This window comes from Pongo abelii, chromosome 6 (assembly GCF_028885655.2).
Source record: "Pongo abelii isolate AG06213 chromosome 6, NHGRI_mPonAbe1-v2.0_pri, whole genome shotgun sequence".
Taxonomy (NCBI): Eukaryota; Metazoa; Chordata; class Mammalia; order Primates; family Hominidae; genus Pongo; species Pongo abelii.
In genome coordinates, this window is record NC_071991.2 from 15,360,910 (window position 1) to 15,387,041 (window position 26,132).

Here is a 26,132-nt window from a genome sequence, read left to right on the forward strand (position 1 = left end):
CTGTCGCCGTCTGCCCTGTAGGTTTAGTGTTCAATCTCACTTCCTTGAGGATGTGATTCTTTGCAGGACCCAGCTTTATTTAGGTGCCTCCTCTTGGACTACTCGTCTTGGAAGAAGCTTAGACTCTACCTCCTGTGCTCTGCACTCCATGCAGCCATCTGGATACAAAGTCAGGGTCCCCAGGGATTCATGAAACCTTTAGGGCAAAAGTCAGTTTGCTTACCTCCCAGGGTTGCTACTTACACCTCATTTTTGGCCTATATGAAATTTTACCTTTCATTCTAGTTCACCAGTACATTGTGAAAGATGTTTTAAATGTTTTACAGAAGTTTAGATGGTTTAACTGGGAAGATCATATAGGATTTCTGTTCTGTCATATTGCCAGAAGTAGAAGTCATCTACATTTTTTTTTCCTAGTCTTTGGTAGATGAGTGGCTGGATAGCTACAAGCAAGACCAGGATGCAGGATTTCTGGAGCGTGTTAACTTTTTCATCTGAACTTGTGGATATAAAGGTGAGGAAACTTCTCCCCCTTTCTAATTCCCAGCCTTTTGTTCCTGTGTTATGAAATTCTTTCTCCATTTAGATAAGTAGGATTAGACATTTCCTAAATAAAGGAAGATAGTAAAGCATTGGCAAAATTTTACTTATTTAGGCCGGGCACTGTGACTCACACCTGTAATCCCAGCACTTTGGGAAGCTGAGGCGGGTGGATCACTTGAGGTCAGGAGTTGAAGACCAGCCTGGGCAACATGGTGAAACCCCTACTAAATACAAAAAATTATCTGGGTATGGTGGCTCATGCCTGTAGAATTGCTTGAACCCAGGAGGTGGAGGTTATAGTGAGCCGGGATAGCACCACTGCACTCCAACCTGGGCGACAGAGCCAGACTGTCTTCAAAAAAACAAAAACAAAAAAAAAAAAAAAGGGAAAAGTTTCACTTCTTTAACTAAATTTTTTGTTGATAAATACGGGAAGTGATCCAGTAGGTAACCATGTTGGTTTAGAGGCAAGACACTTTGGGGAAAAAGAAGTAATCATGCTTATGTTATGGCACAGATTTGAAGACACCCTTTAGTCTTTCTAGATGCAATAATCTGTTATTTTCTTACTCTTTATTTCTCAGCTACTTTGCCCATATTTGTCCTCTGTAGCTGTGGTACCCCCAGAACTCTTACTGCCATGGCTTAATTTATTAAGATGGTCTCAGTCAGGTTGTATTATATAAGAAATCAGCGTCTGGCTTAGTTTTATTACTTTCTTTTGTTTTGTTTTGTTTTGTTTTTGTTTTTGTTTTTGAGACAGGGTCTCACTCTATTGTCCAGGCTGGAGTGCAGTGGCATGATCTGGGCTCACTGCAACCTCTACATCCTGGGTTTAAGGGATTCTCGTGCCTCAGCCTCCCAAGTGACTGAGATTACAAGCATGTGCCACCATATGTGGCGAATTTTTTTTTTTTTTCTTTGAGATGGAGTCTGGCTCTGTTGCCCAGGCTGGAGTCCAGTGGCACAATCTCGGCTCACCGCAACCTCCGCATCCCAGGTCCAAGTGATTCTTCTGCCTCAGCCTCCTGGGTAGCTGGGACTACAGATGCGCACCACCATGCCTAGCTAATTTTTGTATTTTTAGTAGAGACAGGGTTTCACCATATTGGCCAGGCTGGTCTTGAACTGCTGACCTCGTGATCCACCCATCTCACCCTCCCAAAGTGCTGGGATTACAGGCGTGAGCCACTGTGCCCGGCCTATGTGGCTAATTTTTGTATTTTTAGTAGAGATGGGGTTTCGCCAGGCTGGTCTTGTACTCCTGACCTCAGGTGATTCACCTGCCTTTGCCTCCCAAAGTGTTGGGATTACAGGCGTGAGCCATTGCGCCTGGGCTTTTTTGTTGTTGTTGTTGTTGTTGTTGTTTTGTTGTTCTTGTTGTTTATTTTTGGGCACAGTTTTTCACTGCTTGATTCCTTTTTTTTTTAATACAAATCCTGCCTCAGGTTTATTTGTACAAATAGTGCAGGGGACACCAGTCCTTCTGTCCTCACGTTGGCAGACAGAGATCTCTACTCTGAAGCCTTTGTATAGGCCTGGGCACCTTTGGGAGCCTGAGCCGGAACTGAAGCTGGAGCTGCAGCCTGGGCCTTCATTTGATCCTTGGCCTTTGGCTGGCACGGCCTGAGCCCCTTGGCATTGTGGGCACAAGCATGCTTCTCAAGCTTGGGGCGGGCAGTGTAGGCAAGTGGGCTTAACCTCCTTGGGCTTTACGAGGGGCTCGATGGCCTTGGCATGTACACCCATGGCCCTGGCATTGTTGCCCTGCATCTTCTTTTTTTCTTTTTTTTTTTTTGAGACAGAGTCTCACTTGTTGCCCAGGCTGGAGTGCAGTAGTGTGATCTCAGCTCACTGCAACCTCCGCCTTCCCGGTTCAAGCAATTCTCCTGCCTCAGCCTCCCGAGTAGCTGGGATTACAGGCACCCGCCACTACACCCAGCTCGTTTTTTCCATTTTTAGTAGAGAACTGGGTTTCATCATGTTGGCCAGGCTGGTCTCGAATTCCTGACCTTGTGATTTGCCTGCCTCGGCCTCCCAAAGTGCTGGGATTACAGGCGTGACCGACTGTGCCCGGCCAGCCTGCATCTTCTTTAGGCCCTTGTGCTTCTTGGCAAAGCACATATTCCTCAGGAACTTGGGGTCCATCCCGTTAAGAGATTTGTATCTTTGTGATTGGGGTTTCTTGATGCCATTTCTGTGTAATTTTCAGCCTGGTTGTGTGAGGTGTGGTTCTTGGATTTGGCCATGTCTGCACCATAACCTGTGACTCCCTTCCTTTGGGTTTTTAGAGAGATTGCCGTATAGCAGATACACAGTTGGATGTTGGCAGACTGTTGACCAGGGGGTCTTCTGATTCCCCACCTAAGCTCTTTGCAGAATGTTTCCTTGCTCATCTTCAGGTATATCTGTAAATGATCACAGCATCCTGTTATTTTCCTTGTAAGCACCTCATATCCTTCATTCTTTAGGCACTGTGAGCCCTGAGGTGTTCAAGAAGATGTCCAACTCAGAGATCATCCAGCACCTGACACAGCGTGTAATGAGGTGGAAGAAGACGACCAGGATCTTCTTACCCCTCTTATTTCAAAACAAAATGCCTATTATCCCCTTCTTTTTGATTCTGTGAAATAGGGTAGCTTTTAGAAGGTGGAGTTCAGTCTCTTGGGGGTAAAAGAGATCTGAATATGCCTCTCAAACTGGGGAGACTACCAGGAAATGAAGTATATCAGAGATATTTTTACTAGACTGTTGGGTTTTGACATCCAAGCCCCTATGACTTCATAGACCTAGTCATAACTTTCCCATCCTTTTCATACATCCTTTTGTAGGACTCAGGGGACTATCCTCTGACAGCTCCAGGTCCATCCTGGAAGAAGTTCCAGGGCAGCTTCTGTGAGTTTGTGGGGACATTGGTCTGTCGGTGCCAGTACAGCCTCCTCCATGCTGGCTTCCCTGTGGACAGCCTCATCTCCCTGCTCACTGGCCTGTCAGACTCACAGGTCCGCGCCTTCCGTCACACTAGCACCCTGGCTGGTGAGCATTCATTTTCACTCTGGACATTCTCCTGGGGGTTTGTAGGACTTTCCTCTGTTCTCTGATTCAGGGTCTTCTTTCCTACCTGCATCTTGGCTCTTCACTTCAAAGCCATGCCTCTTTTATCCTAAACTTCAATCCAGTTTCTCACTAGTGGAGTTTTGAGAAGGGGTAGATGACAGCAACAATTTCCAGGCTTAATATTTTTGTCAGAGCTCACCACTAGGGGTATGCTGATGGTTAAAAGAAGACCACAAGAGTTAGAAGGAGACAGTCCACTCCAGGAGAGGGAGTCTTAGGATTTTAGGGTCACCCAGCTCTGGCTTCTCATTTTCATTGCCCTTCTTTCCTTCTATTTTTTTCCTTCTACTCATCCTCTCTCCTCTGACCTAAATAATGATTTCTTCATCTCTTTTTCCTTACTCAAAGCTGTGAAACTGATGACCTCCCTGGTAAGGGTTGCCCTCCAGCTGAGTCTGCACCAAGATAACAATGAGCATCAGTATGAGGCTGAAAGAAACAAGGGGCCAGGGCAGAGGGCACCTAAGTGGCTGGAGAGCCTGTTGGAGAAACGCAGAGGTGAGCAGTGTTCCCTGCTTCTTCCTCCCCTTTTTCCCAACTTGCACCCACTTCTGCCACAGACCCCCTTATCAGGCCCTGGGCAGTCTTTCAAGATCATGAATAATGGAGTCTGGCAATAGTTTCATAGACCCATCCTGTAAGGGGTCGTTGCATGCTCATCTTGTTTCTGGGTTGTGGCTCAATAAATAATGTGTAATTTAGAGTTCTCTCGAATTCCACTTTTGCTCAGGTTTTCTTTGTCAGCACCCATTGTCAGAAGTGTTTAAGTGCTGTACCTGCCTGTCATGCAAGGAATTAAGTTTTGACCTACTTGTCAAGTGTGCAGTGTGCGCGTGACTGCAGGAGTACTAAAAGCCAACCATTGACAAGGGAGGCCAAATTTTCCAGGAATGGAAAGAGCGCAGGCCTTCCAGTGAACTGCTGGCTTTAAATTCTGTTCCCTTTAGTCACTAGCTCCATGGCCTTATGTAACCTGTCTTCAGTTTTCTTTTCTTTAGAAAAAGGGATAATCTTACCTTTTTGTGAAGAATAAATGAGATGATGAGTAAATTGCCTCACTTGGCACACAGTAGATACTCGTTGGGTTTCCTTGTAATCTTAAAGACGACCACTGGAGGGCATAAGCCGTAGCAAAATCTTTGACACTGATGAAATCTTTAATCAGCTGGGTCTGTCGTAAGAGTAACACTACTGATGTTTTCTCCTCACTTTCTGTTAGTGTCTAAGACCCCTCCTATGAGGTTGGCAGGACTCAGCATGACTGACCATATCATTTGGCTGTTTCTCTAGCCCTCACAAAAGATCTCTTCCATTCTAAATCACTAGAGAAGGAAACTTTCTACTTCCCTCATTCTCTTTTGTTCTTTTTCATTGTCAGGTTGATCTTAAAAGCTTATGTGTATTAATCTATCCTGGATTTTAAATTATGTACACTGGCACGAATCTTTCTTTTTCTTTTTCTTTTTCCTTTTTTTTTTTGGCTTCTCTGGGCTCTTGCTCAGTCAATTATCGTTATAATTCCCCCATTTTATCCTTAATTTCTTCCTCCCCACTATTTTCTTCTCTCCACTTACAAATGTATATAGGCTCTTGAATCTTTATTTCACTCTGCTCCTCTGTGAGTTACTCTTTTTTCCATCCTTCCTTTTAGGGTAGTATTTCCTTACTTCCTTAATGTCCAACTAACTGAATCCTTTTTGCTAGCTAGCTTATTTCCCCATTTTTCTTTGAAACTGTTCTTTCCAAACCAATGACTTCCTAATTCGTAAAGCCAGTAGCCTTTTCTCAGTCTCCCTTTCCCAAACATTTTACGTATTTGCTTCACCTGTTTTTGCCATGTTACTGTAAATTATGGAAATATAGGTACTTCAGCCATAAAGACTCAAGTATGTCCTGTCGAAAATGATATGTTGTTCTTATGTAATTGAAGAGGTGGGGTCTGTTGTCTTAAAGGATGTTCCCTTTCTCCTTATAAATCTGGTTCTTTGGTATCTATTGTTCATGTGACCCAGGATTTTTCAACAATGGCACTATGGGCACTGGGGGCTGTCCTGCCATGGTAGGATGTTTAGCAGCATCTCTGGCCTTTATCTACTAGATAGATGCCGGTAGTACCCTGCTCCCCCACCAAGTTGTGGCAGCCAAAAAAATGTTTAGACGCTGCAAAATCTCCCCTGGGGAACAAAATTAGCCTCAGTTGAGAACCACTGATCTAATTCCTTTCTTCTCATTTTTGCTAGTTCCACTTCTATTAAACAAACTGCACTTACTAAAAATTTGTTTTCCAAATTGTTAGAAACATATACGGGCATCATACTTGGAAGATCTTGCAGGTTCAATTCTAGAGCACCACAGTAAACTGAATATTGAAGTACAGTGAGTCACACAGTCAAAAAATCAAAACTTTTATTTCTCTGCATACGGAAGTTATGTTTACACTGTAGTCTGTTAAGTGTGCAAGACTATTGTCTAAAAAACAGTGTATGTACCTTAATTTAAAAATATTGTATTGCTAAAAAATGCTAATGGCAATCTGAACCTTCAGCGAGTTCTATCTTTTTGTTGGTGGAGGGTCTTGCTTCCATGTTGATGGCTGCTGACTAATCAGGGTAGTGGTTGCTGAAGGGTAGGGCGGCTGTAGCAATTTCTTAAAGTAAGACAACAGTGAAGTTTGCCGCATCTGTTGACTCTTCCTTTTACAAAAGATTTCTCTGTAACATGAAATGATGTTTGATGACATTTTACCCACAATAGAAATTCTTTCAAGAGTCAATTCTCTGAAACCCTGGTGCTGCTTTATCAGCTGAGTTTAGGTCATAGTCTGAATTATTTGTTGTCATTTCAACAATATTCACAACCTCTTCACCAGGAATAGATTGCATTTGAGGAAACCACTTTCCTTGCTCATCCATAAGAAGCAATCCCTTATCTGTTCAAGGTCATGAAATTGCAGCAATTCAGCCACATCTTCAGTCTCTACTTCTAGTTCTCTTGCTATTTCCACCGCATCTGTAGTTACTTTCTCTACTGAAGTCTTAAACCTCTCAAAGTCATCCGGGAGGGTTAGAACCAACTTAAGTCTTGTTAATGTTGATATTTCGACCTCCTCCCATGAAACACAAATGTTCATTGTGGCATTTAAAATGGTGAATCCCGGCCAGGCACAGTGGCTCACACCTGTAATCTCAGCACTTTGGGAGGCCGAGGCAGGTGGATCAGGTGAGGTCAGGAGTTTGAGACCAGCCTGGCCAACATGGCAAAAACCCATCTCTACTAAAAATACAAAAATTAGCCAGGTGTGGTGGTGCATGCTTGTAATCCCAGCTACTTGGGAGGCTGAAGCAGGAGAATTGCTTGAACCCAGGAGGCAGAGATTGCAGTGAGCCGAGATCGCACCACTGCAGTGTAGCCTGCGCTACGGAGTAAGACTCTGTCTCAAAAATAAATGAAATGAAATGAAATAATGAAATGAAATAGAAATGAAATAAATGAATGAAAGAAATGGGATAACTGAAATGAAATGAAATGAAATAAATGAAATGGTGAATCCTTCCCAATTGGGGGATTGGGTGTTTCTGGATTTTGTTTTTTGTTTTGAAGACAGGGTCTCGTTCTTTTGCCTAGACTGGAATGCACTGGTGCAGTCATGGCTCACTTCACCCTCAACCTCCTCTGCTCAAGTGATGTTCCTGCCTTATCCTCCCAAGCATCTGGGACTACAGATTGCATACCACACCTGGCTAGTTTTTGTTTTGTTTCTGTAGAGACGGGGTCTCACTGTGTTGCTCAGGCTAGTCTTGAGCTCCTGGGCTTAATCAGTCCTCCCACCTCAGCCTCCCAAAAAGTTGGGGTTGTAGGCATGAGCCACCATGCCTAACCCCAGGACGTTTTAAATGAACTTTGCCCAAATCATCAGAGAAATCACTGTGGCAGCTGTAGCCTTATGAGATGTATTTCTGAAATAAGAAGACTTGAAAGTTGAAATTACTCCTTGTTCCATGGGCTGCAAAATGGATGTTGTGTTAGTGGGCATGAAAAAAGCAATATGGATTTCCTTGTACATCCTCACCAGAGCTCTTGGGTGACCAGGTGCATTGTCACTGAGCAGTAATATTTTGAAAGGAATCTTGATTTCTGAGCAGTAGGTCTCACCCATGTGCTTGAAATATTCAGGAAACCATGCTGTGAGCAGATGTGATATCAGTTAGGCTTTGCTGTTTCATTTATAGAGCATAGGCAGAGTAGATTTAGCATAATTCTTAAGAGCCTTAGGATTTTAAAAATGGTAAATGAGTATTGGCTTCAACGTAAAGTCACCAACTGCATTAGCCCCTAACAAGGAGTCAGGCTGTCCTTTGACGCTTTGAAGCCAGGGATTGACTTCTCCTCAATAGCTGTGAAAGTCCTAGATGGCGTTTTCTAATATAAGGCAGTTTAGTCCACATTGAAAATTCATAGTTTAGTGTAGCCACCTTCATCAATGATCTTAGCTAGATTTTCTTGATAACTTGTTGCTTCTCTATCAGTATTTGCTGCTTCACCTTGTACTTTTACGTTATGGAGAGAGCTTCTTTCCTTAAACCTCATGAACTAACTTCTAGCTTCAAACTTTTCTTCTGTGGCTTCCTTACTTTGCTCAGCCTTCATAGAATGGAAGACAGCTAGGACATTGATCTGGATTGGGCTTTGGCCGAAGGGAATGTTGTGGCTGGTTTGATCTTCTGCTCTGACTACCAGAACTGTCTCTATATCAGCAATAAGACTGTTTAACTTTCTTACCCTTTGTGTGTTCACTGGAGTAGTGTTTTTACTTTCTTTCAAGAATTGTTCTTTTGCATTCACAACTTGGCTGTTTGGCACAAGAGGCCTAGCTATTGATTGGCCTGTCTTGGCTTTCGACTAAGCTTAATCATTTCTTTCTTTTTTTTTTTTTTTTGAGACAGAGTCTTGCTTTGTTGCCCAGGCTAGAGTGCAATGGCGTGATCTCAGCTCACTGCGACCTCCGCCTCCTGGGTTCAAGCGATTCTCCTGCCTCAGCCTCCTGAGTAGCTGGGATTATAGGCGCCCGCCACTGCGCCTGGCTGATTTTCTATTTTTAGTAGAGACGGGGTTTCGCCATGTTGGCCAGGCTGGTCTCGAACTGACCTCAAGTGATTTGCCCACCTCGGCCACCCAAAGTGCTGGGATTATAGGTGTGAGCCACCACACCTGACCTCTAAGCTTAATCATTTCTAGCTTTTGATTTAAAATGAGAAACATGTGACTGTTCCTTTCATTTGGATACTTAAGAGGGTTATTAATTGACCTAATTACAATATTTTTGTGTCTCAAGGAATGAATAGGGAGGCCTGAGGAGACAGAGAGAGACAGGGAAACTCTTGTTGGTAGAGTAGTCAGAACACAGACAACATTTGTTAAGTTTGCCATCTTATATGGGCACGGTTCGTGGTACCCCAAAACAGTTATAGTAGTAACATCAGGCTGGGTGTGATGGCCCATGGCTGTAATCCCAGCACTTTGGGAGGCCAAGGCGGGTGGAGCCCTTGAGGTCAGGACTTCAAGACCAGGCTGGGCAACATGGCAAAACCTCTTCTCTACAAAAAAATCCAAAAATTACCTGGGCATGGTGATGCACGCCTGTAGTTGCAGCTACTTGGGAGGCTGAGGTGGGGGGATCACTTGAGCCCAGGAGGTTGAGGCTGCAGTGAGCCATGTTTGAACCATTGCATTCTAGCCTGGGTGACAGAGTGAGAACCTGCCTCTGACCAAAAAAAAGTTATTTTTCTCCACTAAGACGTGGAATGGTTTGTTGGGTAGCAATGGATATAGCTGACACATCCCCACAGCCCTCACCTTCTCTCACTATGTGGGTGTACCCAGTCTCTGGCTTCTAATGTCAAGGGCCTCCAGCTTGACACTTCCAGCTCAGAGTATGTTCTTAAGGCCCTGCCTCACTTATAGAACTTCCTAGTGGTTAGCTATGATGCATGGCAAACACACCTGGCAACAGTAACATCAGCATACCTTGAAAATGACCCCATGGTCTAAGAAGAGTATGTGTTGAAAGTTCTAAGCTAAGGAATCCAGGAGTGGCCAACCCGGAGATTCATTTCTTATCTGTGAGGAACATCTGAACCCCTGGACCATCTTGGGGATGATGGCCTTTGTTTGGGGTTCAGTGAAGGTTGCCAGAGGGAAGGTGCTAGGGGGAGGGTGCTAAGTGGAAATGCTCTATGAACTGCATGCTTTTTTTTTTTGAGACAGAGTCTTGCTCTGTTGCCCAGGCTGGAGTGCAGTGGTGCAATCTTGGCTCACTGCAATCTCTGCCTCCCGGGTTCATGCCATTATCCTGCCTCAGTCTCCCGAGTAGCTGGGACTACAGGCACCCACCACCACGCCCGGCTAACTTTTTGTATTTTTAGTAGAGACGGGGTTTCACCGTGTTAGCCAGGATGATCTCGATCTGACCTTGTGATCCGTGCACCTTGGCCTCCCAGCGTGCTGGGATTACAGGCATGAGCCACCGCGCCCTGCCCAACTGCATGCTTATTGTAAGCAGGTGTGGTTCTCCTGTTCCCCCTGCCATGTCTGGACTACCCTCTAAGTCCCCTGAATAAACCCTATTTCTTGCCTGCTGGCCAGGCATGATGGCTCATGCCTGTAATCCAAGCACTTTGGGAGGCCAAGACAGGCAGATCACTTGAGGTCAGGAGCTTGAGACCAGTCTGGCCAACATGGTGAAAACTCCATCTCTACTAAAAATAAAAATAAAAAAAAATTAGCTGGGTGTTGTGGCATGCACCTGTAATCCCAGCTACTTAGGGGGGCTGAGGCAGAAGAATCTCTTGAAGCAGGGAAGCAGAGGTTGCAGTGAGCCGAGATCATGGCATTGCACTCCAGCCTCAGCAGCTAGACTCTGTCTCAAAAGACAAACAAAAACAGGCCAGCAACAGTCGCTCATACCTGTAATCACAGCACTTCGGGAGGCAGAGGCAGGTGGATCACCTGAGGTCAGAAGTTTGAGACCAGCCTGGTCAACGTGGTGAAACCCTGTCTGTACTAAAAATACAAAGATTAGCAGGGCATGGTGGTGAGTGACTGTAATCTCAGGTACTTGGGAGGCTGAGGCAGAAGAATTGCTTGAACCCAGGAGTCAGAGGCTGCAGTGAGCTGAGATTGCACCACTGACTCCAGCCTTGGCAGTAGAGTGAGACTCCATCTCAAAAAAACAAAACAAACACAACAGAAATGAGAAAACAAAACCCTGCCAGGTGCAGTGGCTCATGCCTGTAATCCCAGCACTTTGGAAGGCCGAGGCGGGTGGATCACGAGGTCAGGAGTTTGAGACCAGCCTGATCAACATGGTGAAACCCTAGCTCTACTAAAAATAAAAAAATTAGCTGAGCATGGTGGCATGCACCTGTAATCCCAGCTACTCAGGAAGCTGAGGCAGGAGAATCGCTTGAACCTGGAAGGCAGAGCTTGCAGTGAGCTGAGATTGCACCACTGCACTCCAGTCTGGGCGACGGAGTGAGACTCCGTCTCAAAAAAAAAAAAGAAGAAGAAGAACAGAATGTTGTAGGCATTTTAAAAATACATTTTATTTATTTTAATATGTATTCATTTATTTTTGAGATGAAGTCTGGCTCTCTTGCCCAGGTTGGAGTGCAGTGGTGAGATCTCGGCTCACTGCAACCTCTGCTTCCTGGTCTCAAAGCACCGTCCCACTTCAGCCTCCTGAGTAGCTGGGACTACAGGTGCCTGCCACCATGCCTGGCTAACTTTTGTATTTTTTGTAGAGATGAGGTTTCGCAATGTTGCCTAGGCTGCTCTCCAACTCCTGGGCTCAAATGATTCTCCTGCCTTGGCCTCCCCAAATGCTGGGATTACCGGCATACCCAGCACACCTGGCCTCTGGGCAGATTTTTATGTTCTTATTTTTCATTTTTATTTTATTTTTTTGGTATCTAAAATGCCAAAATACCACTCTGTCACCCAGGCTGGAGTGCAGTGGCATGATCTTGGCTCACTGCAACCTCCACCTCTTCGTTGCAAGCAATTCTCCTGCCTCAGCCTCCTGACTACAGATACATGCCACTGTACCTGGATAATTTTATATTTTTAAGAGAGATGGAGTTTCACCATGTTGGCCAGGCTGGTCTCAAACTCTTGACCTCAAGTGATCTGCCTGCCTCGGCCTCCCAAATTGCAGGGTTTATAGGCGTGAGCCACTGTGCCCGGCCTAGGATTTCTTTGTCATCTTCCAGTAAGTGTTAGTTCAAGTTCTCCTCTCCCCACTGTTGTTTCTTATCAAGGCCCTCAGCAATCTTCTAAAAACCATATTATAGATCTAAAATTGCTTTTCAATTCTGGGACTCAAAAAGGTCTGGAGGCTGGGCGAGGTGGCTCACTCTGGTAATCCCAGCAGTTTGGGAGGCTGAGGCAGGAGGAGGGCTGGAAGTCGGGTGTTCAAGACCAGCCTGAGCAACATAGCAAGATCTTTGTCTCTACATCTCTACAAACAAAAAATTAGCTGGGTGTGGTGGCATTCACATGTAGTTTCAGCTACGCAGGAGGCTGAGGCAGGAGGATTGTTTGAGCCCAGGAGTTCAAGGATGCAGTGAGCTATGATTGCACCACTGCACTCTAGCCTGGGTGACAGAGTCAGACTCTGTCTCTTAAAAAAAAAGAGGAGGCACGGGTGGGCACGGTGTTCACGCCTGTAATCCCAGCTCTTTGGGAGGCCGAGGTGGGTGGATCACTTGAGCTCAGGAGTCCGAGACCAGCCTGGCCAACATGGTGAAACCCCGTCTCTACTAAAAATACAAAAATTAGTTGGGGGATGGTGGCGCAAGTCTATAATCCCAGCTACTCGGGAGGCTGAGGCAGGAGAATTGCTTGAACCTGGGAGGCGGAGGTTGCAGTGAACTGAGATTGTGCCATTGCACTCTGCACTCCAGACTGGGTGGCAGAGTGAGACTCCATCTAGGCTTCAGGAGAAACCACCCCTGCCAACATCTTGATCTTGGACTTCCAGCCTCCAGAGCTGTGAGAAAAGAAATTTCTGTTGTTTAAGCCACCTGGTCTGTGGTATTTTGTTATAGCAGCCTGAGCAAACTAATACAGCATCTCAAAGATGCTTCTAACCCAACTCCATTCCCACCCTAAGTCAGAGTGTTCAGCAGAGGGTTAGTAGTTGCCTCCAGAGCATGAAGGGCTCTTCCTGACTCTAACTGTGAGGAATGCTTTGGGTTAAAAGATTGTACTTTTCTGAGTTCAGCTGAAAGGTGGAGGGCTCAGTGAGGTGGCACACATCTGTAATTCCAACACTTTGGGAGGCCGAGGTGGGAGGATCACTTGAGCCCAGGAGGTTGAGAGCAGCTTAAGCAACATAGTAAGACCCTGTTTCTCAACACACACATGCACGCACTCACGCACACACGCACGCGCAGGTGTGGGGGCATGTGCCTGCAGTTCCAGCTACTTGGGAGGCTGAGGTGGGTGGATTGCTTGAGGCAAGGAGTTTGAGACAAGCCTGGTCAACATAGTGACACCCCATCATCCCCCAAAATCATTTTTCTTTGTTTTGAGACACAGTCTCACTCTATTGCCCAGGCTGCAGTGCAGTGGTGTGATCTCACCTCCCTGCAACCTCCGCCTTCACGGACAGTGAATGTCAGTAAACATTCGGCAGAAAAGCTCTGCCAAATTGAGTGCTCTGATGTGACTTTTTTGTCAAGTCAGTGTTCCTGGGATCTCTTGTACATGATAATCTCACTCTTGTACATGATAATCTCACTCCTGTAAGGTTTCCTAGTTTCTGCTTGCCCTAGTTTTCTTTCCCATCCTGATCCCTCTCCCACGAGACTGGACCCTGAAATGGGCATGTACAGAGAAGAGGAGACCCCAACATGCTTCAGGCTTTGAGTGGAGAGGACACAGCCTCTGCTGGGACAGGGAACAGAGGGATGCGGAGACCCCGAAGATGCTTTTGGACAATGGTCTGAGGTTGGGACAGTGGCAGGAGATACCATTCATTCACTCAGGATCTCCAGAACAAGAGATCAGCCTGGCAGTTACATGTGTTTTTCTTCAAACTGGTTGCCAGGTAGGAATGACCGATGACATCAGAGATTCCGACCTTCCTGATTGGAAGAACCAGACTCTGTCGACGCCTGGAAGTTCAGGTGGACAACAGCATCTTCTCAGAGCTGTTTTCCACCCCTGACTTCTCCAAGCCTTGAGAATTGATAACACACTCTTTTGGATCTTAGCAGTGCCCACAAGAAGGCCATGGACAGAACAGAGACTAGTTTCCATGAGAGGGGACAGATTATGGGAAAGATCACGGCCAGACATCAACCGCACCCCCAGGATGAGCAGAGCCCCCAGTGGAGCACCTCGGGGTACCCCCTCCAGGAGGTGGTGGATGATGAAGTGTCAGGACCATCAGGTGAGGGGACTGGAGGAAGAAGAGGTGGGATAGGATTGACTAAGACGAACGGAGGGGGCTGGGTGCAGTGGCTCACACCTGTAACCCCAACACTTTGGGAGGCCGAGGTGGGCCGATCACCTGAGGTCAGGAGTTCAAGACCAGCCTGGCCAATATGGTGAAACCCCATCACTACTAAAAGTACAAAAATTAGCCAGGCAGTAGTGGTGCGTGCCTGTAATCCCAGCTAATCGTGAGGCTAAGACAGGAGAATCGCTTGAGCCTGGGAGGAAGAGGTTGCAGTGAGCTGAGATCGTGCTACTGCACTCCAGTCTGGGTGAGAGAGTGAGACACTGTCTTAAAAAAAAAAAAAAGTGTCAGAGGTCAGGAAGGAGAACCTGAGGAGGGTGTGTGGGAAGAATGGAGAAATTCAGGCCGGGTGCAGTGGCTCTCCCCTGTAATCCCAGCACTTTGGGAAGCCAAGGCAGGCAGATCACTTGAGGCCAGGAGTTTGAGACCAGGCTGGCCAACATGGTGAAACCCCATCTCTACTAAAAGTACAAAATGGATCTGGGCATTATGGCAGGCACCTGTAATCCCAGCTACCTGAGAGGCTGAGGCAGGAGAATAACTGGAATCCGGGAGATGGATGTTGCAGTGAGCTGAGATTGCACCACTACACACTAGCCTGGGCGACAAAGCAAGATTCTGTCTCAAAACAAAAAAAAAAAGGAGAGACTGAGAGAGCCAGGGACCAGGGAAAGACATGAGGCAGTGTCCTGAGGACAGAAAGACGGAAGAATGGGGAGGGGAAGGAGCGGCACATGGGGTTGAGCAGAGGAGAAAGTCAGAAAGCTGGCTTGGAGAAGCCAGCAGTCTGCAAGGCTGGGGAGAATGGAGAGGGGTTTGGGGTTTGGGGTCAGGCTCTAAGGTGATCAGTTGCAGAATCATTACATGGTGGCCTGGTTTCTTTACTCAGCCCCTGGGGTAGATCACAGCCCCCCAGGTAGGTCCTTTTGCTGGAAAAGGAAGAGGAAGTGGTCAGACGAATCTGAGGAGTCGTCGTCGGAGGAGCCACAGAAGGAGCTCGTCCCTGAGCCTGAGGAGACCTGGGTGGCGGAGACACTGTGTGGCCTTAAGATGAAGCTGAAGCGACGGCGAGTGTCGCTCGTGCTCCCTGAGCACCACGAGGCCTTCAACAGGCTGCTTGGTAGGAGGACACCCCAGAGAGCACCTCCGACCCTGTTCTTTCTAAAAAGAGGAAACCTCAATAACCACACTTTTCCAATGGGAAAAATATGCCCCAGTGGGTGAGCTCTCCATGCGGGAGGACTCAGAAGTGATCACTCATGAGGGACACTTAGGAGATGATACAGGATTAGGTAGACTTGATAAAGGTCAGCGCTTGGGATAAGAAAGCTTGGTTTCAGCCAGGTGCGGTGGCTCCCACCTGAGATCCCAGCACATTGGGAGGCTGAGGCAAGAGGATTGCTTGAACTCAGGACTTTGAGGCTGCAGTGAGCTATGACTGCACCACTGCACTCCAGCCTGGGTGACAGAGCAAAACCCTGTCTCAAAAGAAAAACCAAGGCTGGGCACAGTAGCTCATGCCTGTAGTCCCAGCTACTCGGGAGGCTGAGACAAGAGAATCGCTTAAACCCGGGAGGCAGAGGTTGCAGTGAGCTGAGATCGCACCACTGCATTCCAGCCTGGCCCACATAGCGAGACTCTGTCTCAAAATAAATTAATAAATAAAAATAAAAATCAAATAAAAACAAAATCAATAAACAAAGTGGTTTCAGCTGTGCCCTCTGAAACTTAATGTCTCTTACTGACTTTTCTAAACCTAAGTGTCTCCATCCATAGTGGGGGATACCAAGGCCATGGTCACACCCTGATGTGACTGTCTCATGAGGAAATGATGGGAATTCCTTTATGACTCTGCAGTGGTTCCTCCGTGTCTGCTGGAGGGGGTCCTGGCTTATTCCCAGCTCTACCTCCTGTAGATTCTCACACCCAGGGCCTCCTTTGGTCTCTTCTCAGGGGAGTCTCAGAGCAGGAGCCTCTCTCCCTTGCCCAGTGAAAGTCATTCTCCCCCTCTCCCATCCACCTCACGTGTGGCCACAATCCTGAGACTTCCCCCCGGGAGGCACACTTCTCCTCGCTGCCCTGCTACTCCCACGGAAACCCTGTCCTGCTTCTCACGCTGACATCTGCTCTCTAATCACAGAGGATCCTGTCATTAAAAGATTCCTGGCCTGGGACAAAGATCTGAGGGTGTCAGACAAGGTAAGTTTGTTCTCCATGTAACTGTTCCTGTTCCAATGCATGGCTGGGGAGAGGGTTCAGCTTCCAAACCCACAGTTCTCCCTCCACCACCTCCCACCAGATGCTCCTCCAGTCTTTTTTTTTTTTTTTTTTTTTTTTTGTGAGACAGAGTCTTGCTTGTTGCCCAGGCTGGAGGGCAGTGTCTCCATCTTGACTCACTGCAGCCGACGCCTCCCAGTTTCAAGTGATTCTCCTACCTCAGCCTCCAAGCAGCTGGTGTTACAGACATGAACCACCATGCCTGGCTAATTTTTGTGTTTTTAGTAGAGACGGGGTTTTGCCATGTTGGCCAGGTTGGTCCTGAACACCTGACCTCAGGGGATCCACCCGCCTTGGCCTCCCAAAGTGCTGAGATTATAGACATCAGCCACTGTGCCTGACCAGCTGCCATGGTCTTGAGTCTTGGCACCTACAAATTTTTTTTCTGAGATAGAGTCTAGCTCTGCTCCCCAGGATGGAGTGCAGTGGCATGATCATAGCTCATTGCAGCCTCTAATTCCTGGGCTCAAGCAATCCTCTTTCCTCAGCCTCCTGAGGAGCTGGGACTAGGCACATGCCACCATGCTCAACTAATTTTTGAAATCTTTGTAGAAATAGGGTCTTGCTATGTTGCCCAAGTTGTTCTCCAACTGTCGGGCTCATGTGATCCTCCTATCTCCACCTCTCAAAGTACTGGGATCAGAGGCTTGAGCTGCCACTCCCGGCCATTCTTGATCTTTTATGATTTGTCAGCATCTCCCTCAGGACTCTGCTGGTCTCTTGCAGAGTGAATGAATGGCCCCTGCCTCTCCTATGGGTCCTTTGGGATCTGAGCTCTGGGCCACAGTCTGGCTGCAGCCCTGAAATGCCTGGCCCCTCTACTCTCAGCTCTTTGGGACAGTTCTGTGCCTGGCACACAAAAGGCCCTCCTGAGACCAGCCAACCTAGACACACCCCCTCCAAAGATCCCATCGGAGCCCACCATCCCGGGAGCATCACCCAAAACCCTTCCTCAGGCTTCTCGGATTTGCATCCGACCTTCGAATACCCCTCCACCCCGCAATTTCCAAATGTGTACAGTCACCCCAATACTGAGGTCCCTTCTCTGACGGGCAGCCCCTCCCCAGACCCTCATCTCCCCTCTCCACAATCTTCCTCTTCCAAGATGTGACCTCTCCCTCTCTCTGTTCCTTTCTCTCCATCAGTATCTCCTGGCTATGGTCATAGCGTATTTTAGCCGGGCCGGCCTCCCCTCCGGGCAATACCAACGCATCCACTTCTTCCTGGCTCTGTGAGTGGTTTGCTGCCTCCTAGCCATCAACACCCAATGCCCTGGGACAGCGGGGGAAACTGGATTCCAGCCTTTCCTTTATTCTTTCACCTGTTTGTCCTCTTTACTCTGGGTACAGAAAAGACAGGATTATACTCTCTTAGACTGTTGTTTCTAAAAAGAAACTCAGGCTGGGCGTGCTGGCTCACGACTGTAATCCCAGCACTTTGGGAGGCCGAGGCAAGCGGATCACCTGTGGTCAGGAGTTCGAGACCAGCCTGGCCAACGTGGCCAAACCCTGTCTCTACTAAAAATAGAAAAAATTGCTGGGCGTGGTGGTGTGCACCTGTAATCCCAGCTACTCGGGAGGCTGAGGCAAGAGAACCCTTTGGACCCAGAAGGTGGAGGCTGCAGTGAGCTAAGGTTGAGCCACTGCACTCCAGCCTGGGCGACAGATCAAGACTGCATCTCAAAAAAAAAAAAAAAAAAAAAAAAGCCAAAAAACCAAACTCCAATGCCAGTGTACAAATAAAAGAATAAAACAAAAGGAACAATAAACTGCTCCTAAGGGGAAAAGAAAAGGAGTGGAGGAGCGGACATGACGCTTCCTCCAGCAAGCAGACGTTTCTGGTTCCTTTCTCTCTCTCATTCCCACATCAACCGCAAATGCCGTCGACCTCCTCTGGGTTCCCATGACAGAGGCCACAGTTCAGGTCCCCCTTGCATCACTCGAATCCACTGTCAAATGCTCCCTGCTGGGGTCTCCTTGAGTCTCTCCCCAAGCCAGGGGGCTTCCTAGTGCAGCCTGAGCATCTTTCCAAAGCACGACAACCTCACTGCCCACCTGAACAACTTCCTTAGCTGATGTCTTTCTCTATCGAGGCCAGGGTCCACAGTGCCAATTCCACCCTCTCTACAATCTCTACAAGCACACTGGCTCGCCATCTTGGTGTTTCCTGGCGTGGCTTCACTGCTCCTTCCAAATGCCCTCCACTCGACTTTGTGTTTGTGTTTTCTGTGTGGGTGTCTCGCACACGTGGTTCTGAAGGGAAGGACTCATTCCTTGAAGTCAATTCACCCCACAGCCTCTGTGATGCCTTCCATCATCTTCCAACTTCTGCATGCCCGTAGCTCTCCAGTTACATCCTGGACACTGGGATTAGGTCATCTGCCTTGATTACTCCCAGTCCCATTAGACTAGATGCCTGTAGAAGGCAGGGTCCTGGCAAAATATCAATGTATTCAATTTCTTTTATTTTTTTGAGACAGACTTGCCCTGTCCCGCAAGCTGGAGTGCAGTGGTGAGATCATAGCTCACTGCAGCCTCCATATCCTGGGCTCAAGTGATCCTCCCACCTCAGCTTCTTGATTAGCTCCGACTACAGGGCTGTGCCACCACACCTGGACAGTTTGTTTGTTTGTTTGTTTGTTTATTGAGACAGAGTCTTGCTCTGCCTCTCAGGCTGGAATGGAGTGGCCCAATCTCGACTCACTGCAACCTCCGCCTCCTGGGTTCACACAATTCTTATGCTTCAGCCTCCTGAGTAGCTAGGACTAACGCGTATGCCAGCGCACCAGGCCGATTTTCATATTTTTAGTATAGATGGGGTTTCTCCGTGTTGACCAGGCTGGTCTCCAACTCCTGGTCGCAAGCGATCCACCTGCTTCAGCCTTCTAAAGTGCTGGGATTACAGGCATGAACCATCGCGTCTGGCATATTTCTTATATTTTTAATAGAGATGAGAGTCTTGCTATGTTGCCCAGGCCCATCTCAAACTCCTGGCCTCAAGTGATCCTGCTTCGGCCTCCCAATGTGCTGGGATTCCAGGCATAAGCCACCACACTCGGCCACCAGTTGGGTTTTTGTCTCCATCCTGAAGGGGTGGGAGATGCCCTTGATCAGGTCTCTGTTCAGCAGAGCCCTCCTGAGGAAGGCGTGGCTCTCTGCAGGGTGGGTGCCACTCCTGAGCTAGGGACGGTCCCTTACCTTCCTCTCTGGGAAGCTGACCTCAGCCGGAGATCTCTCCTGGTGGTGCCCCTGAGCAGCAACCTGATTTCTGTCCTCAGCTATCTGGCCAATGACATGGAGGAGGACGACGAGGCCCCCAAAGAAAACATCTTTTACTTCCTGTACGGGAAGACCCGCTCTCACATACCCTTGCTCCATAAGCGTCGGTTCTGGTTATGCCGTTCCATGAACTGGAGGGCCAGGAAGAACCGCTCTCAGATAGCCTTGTTCCAGAAGCTTCGGTTCCAGTTCTTCTGTTCCATGCGCTGCAGGGCTTGGGTTTCCCCGGAGGAGTTGGAGGAGGTGGGTGGGGCCTGGGGAGGTGGAGGAGGTGGGGAGGAATTGTGTGGGCTGGAGGCTGGATAAGGGGAGAGAGGGGTATCCCGGGGAGTCCCTGTCTTCTCAAAGGGCGTTTGTTTTTCCAGATCCAGGCTTATGACCCAGAGCACTGGGTATGGACGCGAGATCGCGCCCGCCTTTCCTAGAGTTCCAGGGACTGTGGAGGCCTGAGGTCATCGGCCTGAGAGAAGGTACATCTGCATCCTCCGGGGTAAAGGCAGAATATTAGGGTGTATTTTGGAAATCCGAGGAACCCAATTGCTTGATCCGGCTTCAAGCCTGGCAACGTGGCGAGATCCCCTCTCCAGAAAAATACAAAAATTAGCCAGGTGATGTGGGAAGCATCTCTACTCCCATCTACTCAGGAGGCTGAGGCGGGAGGATGGCTGGAGCCTGGGAGGTCAGGGCTGCATGGAGCCCTGATCCTGCCACTGCACTCCAGCCCAGGAGACAGAGTGAGACCCTTCCTCAAAAATAATCATAATTACTGAGTTCGAGGAGGTTCATTATGATTGATGCACTTGAGTTCCGATTTGGGTCGAGGGTTCAGTGAAGCTTTGGTTTACGTCTTGTGCAGCTAACCACGTTGAGCACAGAGCATGAGACTTCATCATGGGGAGGTAGGATTAGGGATTAGGCTTCTGGACTCGTGGTTCGTGATGTTGTCACATTAGAAACACATCTGGCATGGTTACAAGTTTAGATCTTAAGTGACACAAAAGGCCCCAGCTGTGATGAAGTCCAAAGCCACATTCTCTGAGGGCGCCCTACCCCCTGGGCAGACCCACCCAAAGTCCTCGCTATGAAGCAGATCACTGGGGCTGACCTTGGGAGTATTAAGTGAGTTTTGGAGTCATGGTCACCGAAGTGCGAGTATCACAGTTGAACACGATGGTTCAGAAGCAGGGTACAGAATGAAAGGCAGGAGATAAAATTGCTCTGAACGCTAGTTAGACTTGACATGGGATGTGAATAACCTTCCTGTCTAGAGAGCTGCCTCCTTGAAGTGTGACAGCGTCTCTCTCACTTCCAGAACACCGGGCCCAGGGGAGATGTGGATTTTCCGCAGGAACTTTATTCCAATGCTCATGGCAGACACCAGGAAGGAGGAGAGGAGCCGTTTGTGCAGATCATCTGGAAGAACCTGGACCGTTCTTGATGGAGCTGAATACAGTGATCACGTTGTCCTCCTAGGAGCAGGGGTGGAGGGTGGGGGGTGGGGTACTTCTAGGAGTCCTTGGAGAAAAGTAAGAAACCAGGAGTGTTTCCAGTTCCACCCTTTCCTGCGGCACCACCTCCCTTTTCATGTTGCTGAATTCCAACCTCCCTGGAGGTCCTGTTTCTTAGGGACTTGGTTGCCACAGTCCAGGAGGATTTGAACACACAATGCAGGGACTCAGATTGGCACAGAATTCTTCATGAAATATGAGTGCCACAGACTGTAATGGATAGCTTCGTGCACACTATGCATTTTATTGGTTTGTTTGGAAAATGTTAGCCATTGAATTATTAATAGGTTTATTTCAAATAGTTAGGAAATTGTACTTTTGAAAACATGCTCTTCCTGTATAGTTTTTTGATGAGAGTTATAGCTATTATATATACATAAAGATAATTTTCTTTTCATTTTTAAGAGAGAATTCTTTTTATCCTAAATCTTTTATTATCTTTAAATTTTTTTCTGTATTATTATATGTGCTCCTGAAGCGAGCACTCTTTTTATCTATGATACTTCCATAATAATTTCTTCTATTTATAGCTATTGGTAGTTCCCCTAAATTCTAGTCATAGAAATTTTTATTTGCTGTTTAGGTTTGTGACTGAATTGTGAGAATTCAGTTGTGATTTTTAACATGTCTTAGATATATATACTAACATGTCTAATATATACTATCTATTTTATTGGTTTATTTTGAAAAAGATTGGCAAAGAATTATTTAAATATTATTTTATTTAACTATTTATTAAATATTTATTTAAATATTTCTTTAAATATTATTTTAAATATTGTGGAAATACTGGTATTTTTGAATAGACGCTGTTTCTATAAAGTTATGTGATGGGTGTTAGAACTGTTATATACACATAAATATAATTTTGTTTTCCTTTTTAAGAGTGGATTCTTTTTATCATAAATCTTTTACCTTTCAATCTTTGTATCTATTATTACACGTGCTGCTGAAGGAAGCATACTTTTTATCTATGATACTTAGTTCATATGTATATTACATTTATAGCTATGTGGTAGTTCCCCTAAATTCTTGTGAAAATAAATGTTTATTTGATATTTAGTGTATGTTTGAAATGTGAGAATTCAGATGTAATTTTTTACCTTGTATTGGCATGTTTGTATGTTACTTTAAAGAGGATGTGTGTTCTAAAGGAGGGCATGAGCTGTGTGTTTTCAAGAGAACAAGAGAGTGCGTCTCTTGGGGAAACGTAATAAAGATGAACTTTTCTCACCTTCACAGTGAGTGTGACCATATTGGTCGGGATTGATTATTTGCTGTCAAGTGACATTTTTCCTTAATGAGGTTGTAGTTATTTGAACATTTTTATTAGCTCTGGAAGATAATCCTGTGTTTTTTTTTATGTAGACAAAAACATAAGGCTGAGTGCAGTGCTCACACCTACAATCCCAGCAGTTTTGGAGGTCATGGCGGGAGGATCACTTGAGGCAACATAGCATCTACATCTATTTTTAATTTTTATTTTTTAAAGAAAAACAATAGAAGAGAAGGCTGATCCCAAGCTACAGGGTTTTTTTGTTTGTTTGCTTTGGAGACAGAGTCTCGCTCTGTGTCCCAGGCTGGAGTGCAGTGGTACAACCTCGGCTCCCTGTAACTTTCACCTCCGGATTCAAGCGAATTCTCCTGCCTCAGCCTCTCAAGTAGCTGGGACTACAGGCACCTGCCTGTACCTCTGATTAACTTTTGTAAAAATAGTCGAGACAAGGTTTCACTATGTTGGCCAGGCTGGTTTCCCAGTCCTGACTTCAAGTGATCCACCCGCCTCCACCTCTTGGGTTCAAGCAATTCTCCTGCCTCAGCGTCCCAAGTAGCTGGGACTAAAGGTATGTGCTTCTATACCTGGATAATTTTTGTATTTTTAGGAGAGATGGAGTTTCACTATGTTGGCCAGGCTGGTCTCAAACTGTTGACCTCAAGTGATCTGTCTGCCTCGGCCTCCCAAAGTGCAGGGATTACAGGCATGAGCCACTGTACCCAGCCTAGGATTTCTTTGTCTTCTTCCAGTAAATGTTAGTTCAAGCTCTCCTCTCCCCACTGTTGTTTCTTGTTGAGTCCCTCAACAATCCTCTAAAAACCATATTATAGATCTAAAATTGCTTTTCAATTCTGGAATTCAAAAAGGTCTGGAGGCTGGGTGAGGTGGCTCACTCTGGTAATCCCAGCAATTTGAGAGGCTGAGGCAGGAGGAGGGCTGGAAGTCGGGTGTTCAAGACCAGCCTGAGCAACATAGCAAGATCCTTGTCTCTACATCTCTACAAACAAAAAATTAGCTGGGTGTGGTGGCATTCACATGTAGTTTCAGCTACGCAGGAGGCTGAGGCAGGAGGATTGTTTGAGCCCAGGAGTTCGAGGATGCAGTGAGCTATGATTGCACCACTGCACTCTAGCCTGGGTGACAGAGTCAGACTCTGTCTCTTAAAAAAAAAGAGGAGGCACGGGTGGGCACGGTGCTCACGCCTGTAATCCCAGCTCTTTGGGAGGCCGAGGTGGGCAGATCACTTGAGCTCAGGAGTTTGAGACCAGCCTGGCCAACATGGTGAAACCCCGTCTCTACTAAAAATACAAAAATTAGTTGGGGGATGGTGGCGCAAGTCTATAATCCCAGCTACTCGGGAGGCTGAGGCAGGAGAATTGCTTGAACCTGGGAGGCGGAGGTTGCAGTGAACTGAGATTGTGCCATTGCACTCTGCACTCCAGACTGGGTGGCAGAGTGAGACTCCATCTCAAAAAAAAAGAAGAGGAGATTGAGACATTCAGATAGAGACACCAGGGGTGTGTGCACAGGGGAAAGACCATGTGAGAAGCCAGCAAGAAGGCGGCCATCTGCAAGCCAAGGAGAGAGGCTTCAGGAGAAACCACCCCTGCCAACATCTTGATCTTGGACTTCCAGCCTCCAGAGCTGTGAGAAAAGAAATTTCTGTTGTTTAAGCCACCTGGTCTGTGGTATTTTGTTACAGCAGCCTGAGCAAACTAATACAGCATCTCAAAGATGCCTCTAACCCAACTCCATTCCCACCCTAAGAAAGAAACTGTGGAGAACCTGCAAGTGCAAAGGTATAATTTCGAGGTCAGTAGAGTAAATCTGTCCTTTTAAATAGACCAGACCCATGAATGTAAATTCCATTGGTCCCCTTTGATGAGACGTTCTTTGTGCATGGCCTGCTCTACTGCCTGAGGCTGGCCTGACCTTATGTTCAAACTCTGTTGCTTGCTTGGGGACCTTTGGCTCAACATTTCTTTTTTTTAGAGGCAGGGTCTCACTCTGTTGCCCAGGCTGGAAGGCAGTGGTGTGACCATAGCTCACTGCAGTCTTCAGCTCCTGGGCTCAACCAATCCTCCCATCGCAGCCTCCTGAGTAGCTGGGACTACAGGTGCACATTACCATGCCTGACTCATTTTAAAATCTTAATTTAATTTTATTTAATTAATTAATTACTTAATTTTTTTTTTTTTTTTTTGAGACAGAGGCTTGTTCTGTTGTCCAGGCTCGAGTGCAGTGGTGTGATCTCAGCTCACTGCAGCCTCAAACTCCTGGGCTTAATCGATCCTCCCGCTTCAGCCTTCAGAGTAGCTGGGACTACAGGAGTGAGCCACCATGCCTGGCTAACTTTTTCATTTTTTGTAAAGACAGGGTCTTGCTATGTTGCCCAGGCTGGTCTCAAACTCCTAGCTTCCAGTGGTCCTCCCACGTTGGCCTCACAAAGCACTGAGATTACAGGCATGCACCACTGTGTTTGGCCAGCTTTCAAATCTAACTTGTGTTGTTATAAACTACTAAATTTGTAGTAATTTTTTTTTTTTAGACAGAGTTTCACTCTGTCGCCCAGGCTGGAGTGCAGTGGCCCAGTCTCAGCTCACTGCCACCTCCACCTTCTGGGTTCAAGCAATTCTCCTGCCTCAGCTTCCTGAGTAGTTGGGATTACAGGCATGTGCCACCACACCCAGCTAATTTTTGTATTTTTAGTAGAGATGGGGTTTTGCCATGTCGGCCAGGCTTTTCTTGAACTCCTGACCTCAGGTAATCCTCCCACTTTGGCCTCCCAAATTGTTGGGATTATAGGTGTGAGGCACCACACCCAGCTTAATTTGTGGTAATTTTTTATAGCAGCCATGGGGAACTCATACAGATACTAAACCAATCAGAGACCCCCCCAGCCCAGTACTCAACTTTGAATGTGGGGCTGGACTCCACCTGCATTCATCCATTCTCAGTTGACTAAGCTCACTTGGACCTGGAGAGAACGTTATTCCAGCTGGCCAGCTCCCAGCCTGTCCCAGGAAGGCTGAGTCTCAGACCCAAAGGAAAAGGGAAAAAGCCAAGGACCCTCCCTGGCTCCCTCGTCGCCTCCTTCCCCTCCATGGGGCTGGCTGAATGGGAATCTCATGAACTCAGTCCTTGGCAGGCTTCAGCCCCGTGGGACTCTCCTTTGTGGTCAGAGTCATAAATTTGCCTTCTGTCGCGGCACAGCCAGCAGGCCTGCCCTGTCCTCTTTCTAATCAGGTCTGCAGACCCCAGAGCCTGCCACTCACCTGCTACTATCCTGGCAGCATGCAGCCGCCTTTCCAACAGAGGCACCGATGATGAGCACACAGGTCAAAGATCTTGACCCTGCCATAGCTTTTTCCAGATCATGGCAGCGTGGAGGCTGCTCCAGTGTCTGGGCCCGAAAGCTGGGTTTCCTTATCGGCACTTCTCCCAGCCTCTCTCCTCATTAAAACAGCCATCCTTCATGGCATCGTGCATCCAGACTCGCCTTGCATTGATCAGCTCTATTAATCTACTTTTCATTCCAAAGCCACACAGCCATTCCCACCGTTTCTGTCCTGTGTAAATCCTCACCGAAAGCACACTGCATGCCCTTTGTC

General features: G+C 47.1%; 1 protein-coding gene and 1 pseudogene across 30 annotated transcripts in view; one reads left to right on the forward strand and one right to left on the reverse strand.

Annotated features, from left to right (window-relative positions):
* Nucleotides 1-22,484, forward strand: part of LOC100437158 (putative speedy protein E7) — a 73,747-nt gene extending 51,263 nt beyond the window's left edge. For 10 of the 30 annotated variants that reach the window (XM_063725969.1, XM_063725963.1, XM_063725942.1 and 7 more), the window contains 11 exons: nt 418-514; nt 3,015-3,579; nt 4,009-4,158; nt 13,527-13,768; nt 13,935-14,113; nt 15,072-15,302; nt 16,323-16,381; nt 17,605-17,690; nt 19,737-19,980; nt 20,103-20,207; nt 21,050-21,187. In XM_063725969.1, the coding sequence (XP_063582039.1) occupies nt 13,954-14,113; nt 15,072-15,302; nt 16,323-16,381; nt 17,605-17,690; nt 19,737-19,980; nt 20,103-20,162 (840 nt within the window). In that variant the 5' untranslated portion in view covers nt 418-514; nt 3,015-3,579; nt 4,009-4,158; nt 13,527-13,768; nt 13,935-13,953 and the 3' untranslated portion in view covers nt 20,163-20,207; nt 21,050-21,187. Of the gene's footprint in view, nt 1-417; nt 515-3,014; nt 12,709-13,526; nt 13,848-13,934; nt 14,114-15,071; nt 15,303-16,322; nt 16,382-17,604; nt 17,691-19,736; nt 19,981-20,102; nt 20,208-21,049 lie in introns of all 30 variants that reach the window. The other 20 variants (XM_063725943.1, XM_063725945.1, XM_063725954.1 and 17 more) reach the window with 10 other exon arrangements.
* On the reverse strand, nt 1,959-3,017 carry LOC129060612 (large ribosomal subunit protein eL29-like; annotated as a pseudogene).
* Nucleotides 22,485-26,132: the final 3,648 nt, after the last annotated feature.